The 5351-nt window shown below is 39.4% G+C and overlaps 1 protein-coding gene across 1 annotated transcript; it reads right to left on the reverse strand.

The window, feature by feature from the left end:
• Positions 1-2487: 2487 nt before the first annotated feature.
• Positions 2488-3183, reverse strand: LOC108761575 (uncharacterized). Its single transcript, XM_018508185.1, has one exon. It carries the CDS (start codon positions 3181-3183, stop codon positions 2488-2490), a length of 696 nt encoding a protein of 231 aa, XP_018363687.1.
• Between the last annotated feature and the right edge of the window lie 2168 nt (positions 3184-5351).

Consider the following 5351-nt stretch of genomic DNA (forward strand, 5'->3'; position numbering starts at 1 on the left):
TAACTAAATATCTTCAATATGCTTACAAGATTTTTCATTTTCTATTTTATTTTATAGATTTGTCAGATATTTGCAAGAACACATTTTTTGCAAGAAAAAAATATAACACGTGTTATATTATTTTCTATATACGTATGTTATGAAATTAAGCTTAGGCTAAATGCGCTTTCCGTGCTTTGGCCGATTCAAAAGCGTTAATTAATATTTTAAAATCTAACTGCCTTGCCAATGCCGATTCTAGGCAAAAAGTGCCTAATCCTGTTACACGCGTTTGTGTAGAACAGGAGCGATGAAAGTTTTTAATCCTAGACAGCACGTTAAAAGAACGCTCACCACTAGCAACTGGAAGAGTACAAAATATTCGTAAAGCTACACAAATATTTGAAAACAGTGTTTCTAGTGTTATGTCCCGAGCGCGAGTTTCCAGCGGTCTCGAGACGCGACACGAGTTGCGGGAACGCGAGCGCGGAGCGGGGCGCGCGGGGCGAAGCCTTAGCTTCTACGCAGTGTTTTGACGCGTTTTTCCCTTGTTTGGGAATAGGCAGCTGTCACCAGTGCTCGGAAATGAGCACGAAATTCGGAGATAATGTATTTAATTCTAAGAAGTTACTTGAGTTTAAAGTAGTTAGCCTTCCAGGTTCTTCTAATAAAATAAAATGGAGAGTTTAGAGGATGCGTCAGTTGACTTCATTTCGCATCTCTATCTACACTCTCCTGTATGTTTGAGAAGGACTTGGAAGGATTTGAGAAGGCCTTAAGGGCAGATAAATGAAAATAGAAATATTTTAGATTATATAATTTTTATATTGATAGTACACGGTGTGTTGGAACTTATTCGAGGTTTGTTTGTTATAATTATGAGTCTCGTAGGCTTGCGCACGGGCGCAATATGAGGCGGAGACTGCGGAGGCCTAGGTCGCGGCTGCGGGGTTGTAACGACCGTTTTTGGAACCTCGGGAGTGAGGACCGCGTCTGATGTGTTCGCGATTTCGCGCGACGCGGTTGGCGCGTCGGCGATAGGCTCGTTAATCTCCCCACCGTTATCTTCCCAATGGCGGGAAGGGTCGAAGGTCCCCTCCGTGAAGAGTTCCCGCTGGAGCCTCTTAAGATGGGTGCGCCACCCTCCTCGCTTGCCGCGTGGACGCTTTTTCTGCGGCATCTGTGCCCAGAAAGAACGTTTGGTGAGTACGGCAGATCGGAAAGAGAGAGGGAGTGCGGAGGCCTCGCGCCGTGGAAAGGCGCTCGTTTGGAGTTTTCACAGGGAGGTGATTTCGGCGTCGCCGTGGTTAGTGCTGCTGAAATCGGGCGAGGAGTTAGCCCGTCAGACGCCGTGGTTGGCGCACGATCGGGGCTGGATTTCGGTAGGAATTACGGAAGATCCGGAGCGCTAGTGAAAGCGCTAGGAGTCCTTACCGTTCTGGTTTTCCAGAAAGGAATAAGGCAATTTGTCTGTAAATCGTCCCGCTTTATATATATTTTGTATCGTGACTCCTCGCGGTAAGGGGGTGTTTTCGCACACGTGCTGTTGCGAAATTCTCTCGAATATTCTAATTCTTCTATCGCGATTTATTTGATTACTGTGTGTCTTTTTGCCTTTTCGGTCGTTCTCATGTTTAGCGGGATTCGCAATATTCCTAGGGGGTGCTCTTGGTTGGCGCGTGATGCACTCGGTCGCGGCGTAGCGAGCGTGCATCCTTTGCGCGTTTTTTCATTCCGCTTTTCCGCGTATTTTCAGTTCTTTCTTCCGAAGCGCTCGCGAGTCTCCTTTGTTTGTTTAAGGCTCTTATTTCGTTATTCGTGCCCTTATTTAAATTGTAATAGCTTTTATTTGTTTCCTGAGGCCTTCGTGATCGATGCGTGTGTTTCGCGTTGCATCTCTATGCATTTTATGAGTGATCGCGCGTTTTTACTTGTTCTTGGTGGATCGGCGCTATTTCCTCGTGATTACTTGGTTATTAGTTATGATGTTCGTTATTTCCCGTCTTTTGGCGGTGCTATCTACGTGCTCTAGTGCATTTTTCTATTAGTTTTTCTATTTTATAAGTCGCGCAGGCGCTGTGTGCGCGGCGTTCGTTGGCAACGGCTGCGGTAGCATGTCCTATAGGCTTTCGCGGCACGTATTGTATTATTCGCTATACTCTGTGCTCGTGTTCGCTTGGTAAATGGCCGGGGTGCTATAATGTAGCGCACCGGACGTTACACTAGCTTATTAGAAGTAATAGCGTTTAATAAATCAAACGGAGAGAAACCGGCTTCAAAGTTTGCTTCATAGATGTGTTTTAGATGGATTATTTCATCTATTAATTCTTTAGACACATCAACAGCGTATTTCTTAACAAAATTGATAATGTCGATCCGAATGTCCTCTTCATCTAATGTTGTAAATTTCCATAAAAAAGAAAACGTGTTATTCAAATCATTCATTGCAATGTAACGATTAGAAATTCCTGCAATAACTGAATCTACAATTACATAAAAAGTATTTATTTAAAAATCGGTTTCTTCGTCAGTAATAGTTGTACTGGTGGAATCTTTATTCTCACTTTCGGAAAATGTCTTAGCTCGTTTATTTTTTCTTCTACTCATAGACAATGTTGAAGTACCCTTTAAACCACTTGTGACTAGTTTACGTTCGCGTAAAATGGCATTCCATTGATTTCGTATTAGCTGCATATCCAAAAATAAACTCTCAAGATTTTCAACTTCGACGTCGATTGTAGCATTTCTAGTCTGTAGAACGGTGCTTTTTTCATTGATTGCATTTAGAATTTTTGACCATATAGATGCCATCAAAATACATTCAAATTTACTAATGTATTTTTGGATTCCATCAACATCGCTACGAGTTTCCGCGGTCAAATTGAGTGTTTTCAAGTCTTCTAACGCACTTTGAAGATGATTTGCAAAAGGTTTCACAGCGTCAATTTTGGCGGACCATCGCATCTCGGATAAACTGTGAAGTGAAGATTCAATTTTATTTTTTAAAATCTCCCAACGTTGCGGACTGCTGCTGAAAATAGCGTAGCACTTTTGAACGACTCCGAAAAACGTGATGGCTTTGGAACAATACTCGGCAGAATCTACTCCACATAGATTCAAACTGTGGCCGGAACAGGGTGAATAAACAGCAAGCGAATTATCTCGAATAATGTAGCTTTGTGCTCCTTTATAATCACTTTTCATATTGCTACCATTATCGTAACCTTGTCCGCGGCATTCAGTCAAAGGAATGTTGTTTTTTTAAAGTGTCATGTATCAAATCAGCAATAGCAGCACCAGTTTTCTCTTTACAATCATCAAACTCTAAAAAGCGTTCTTCAATCGTATACTTTTTTCCTTCTGGATTTAAAAATAGCGTAAAATGAAAGTAGTTTGTTCAACGTGAGCGGAATCGGGTGTGACGTCTACAATTAAAGAATAATATTTTGCCTTTTCTCGTTCTTTTAATATGGCCGATACCACATGACGAGCACAGAGATCTATAAATTCGTTTTGTATGTCCGGCGAAAGATAGTGGCATTGCGGACGCTGGTGTAGCTGTTGGGACGTCTTCACTTTTTCCAAATGCTCGCGTAATACCGGATCGTAGTGGCTAATCAACTCTAAAATTCCCAAAAAATTTCCGTTGTTTCGTTTTCCAATAAGATGGACTTTCCCCTCTCAGTGCTAAACATGATTTTTCCCAGAAACAAAATTGTATCTAAAATACGTGTTAAAATTTCTTGCCATTTCTTAACTTCACCCTTGATTTGTTCACACAACAGCTTGTCAATTGAAGATTCATTTCGGATACTCATTTCCATCCCACGCCACTTCACATAACACTGAATGTGATCTTTATTATTCTCATGTGATTGCAGTCTTTCGTACAATTTTTTCCACACCAGGTTTTTCGAATATCCGCCCGGAGAACAAAGATAAGAACGATTCATTGTATTTATAGTAAATAACCGACATGGAAGGCAAAAGAAAGCACTCTTACTGCGGTTCCAAATTAACCAATTGCGTTCCACCTTTTCACCATTAGGCAAGTTTTTGAACAGCAGCGATACGGGAAACCGTTCGTTCGACTGATCGAGGAAAGACAGAAGGCATTTTTTCATGACCTCTGCGAATCACTTTATCAACCAATTGTGGAAGTAAAAAATCAGTGTCTACAGTATCAATGTCATAGTCGTAAAGATGCATAGTCAAGTGAAATTGGGACGTTGATTGCACTTCTGATTCGCGTTCTGTAGACTTTTGAATCATTGCAGCAAAATTTACATCAATTTCTACAGGCAGATTTTCCTTTTCCTGCACCAGATCAGACGAAACAAAAGTAACAAACTGTTCAGCTTGGTTACAATCACATTCAGTTATCATGGACGAAGAAGCACGGAAATGATTGACTACCTTGCCTTTCAGTCGAATCATGACTTTGATTTATACTGGCATCTGAACTTTTCTTAGGGTGAAAATTAAAATCAGTAAGAGAGCTGCCTGTCTTCTTTCTGCAATTAAAGTTCTTTGTTCGCGATCTGTGCGTTCTTTTCGCTTTTGCGAACCAGATTTGTGATGATAGGACATTTCTATATTTTATTTACCTAAAAATCAACAATAATAATTATAATAATAGTAGCATTGCAAAAAAAGAATTAAAAAATCCGAAACAAAAATATGAATAAAGCCACATTACCTGTTAAGACTTGTGTGTTAAGACTTGAGAAAACAAGCACAGAAACGCAGCACCGCAGTTATCAACGCTATGGAGAGATGAGCGCAGTGGTAATAAAACATGACACGTAGAAACAAACGCGTATCTAGATACAATTTTTCGACGTTCGCTTATAAATACGGAAATACGGAACTGTGCCCAGGTAGCAAAATAATCTTTAAAAAGCTAACTCTTGCAGCCATATGATTCCGCTGCTACAACTTATCTACTTGTATTCATTCTTGCAAATCGTTTTGGTCTGTTTATTATATAAATAATTTTTAATAATTTTTAGTAATTATATAAATAATTTTTAGAACTTGTATAACATTGTACATTTTTTATTTTACAGGAATTAAAATAATGCTTATTAATATCAAATTATTAAATTGCTTATCAATTTAATTTGTGATATTACGTACTTCGAATTCAGTTTAAAACTGTATTTCAAGACAATCAAGATCGACAATCATTCGGCGCGCAGTTTTCATGAGCTGGAAATTGTAAAATTCGTATAAATATTATCATTACAATGAAAAGGTCAGGCCATGTTCAAAAACGTAAGCAGATCATCAAAAATGTAGATCATTAAAAATTGAAATGATTATTTAATATCTATTACCATGAAAAGTAACTGATGTATTATTCAAGGTTC

Source organism: Trachymyrmex cornetzi, unplaced genomic scaffold, assembly GCF_001594075.2.
Source record: "Trachymyrmex cornetzi isolate Tcor2-1 unplaced genomic scaffold, Tcor1.1 scaffold254, whole genome shotgun sequence".
NCBI classification, from domain to species: Eukaryota; Metazoa; Arthropoda; class Insecta; order Hymenoptera; family Formicidae; genus Trachymyrmex; species Trachymyrmex cornetzi.

Excerpts from the sequence above, each read along its gene's own strand:
- LOC108761575 (XM_018508185.1), bottom strand. The coding sequence starts at position 3,183 with ATGAAAAGTGATTATAAAGGAGCACAAAGCTACATTATTCGAGATAAT.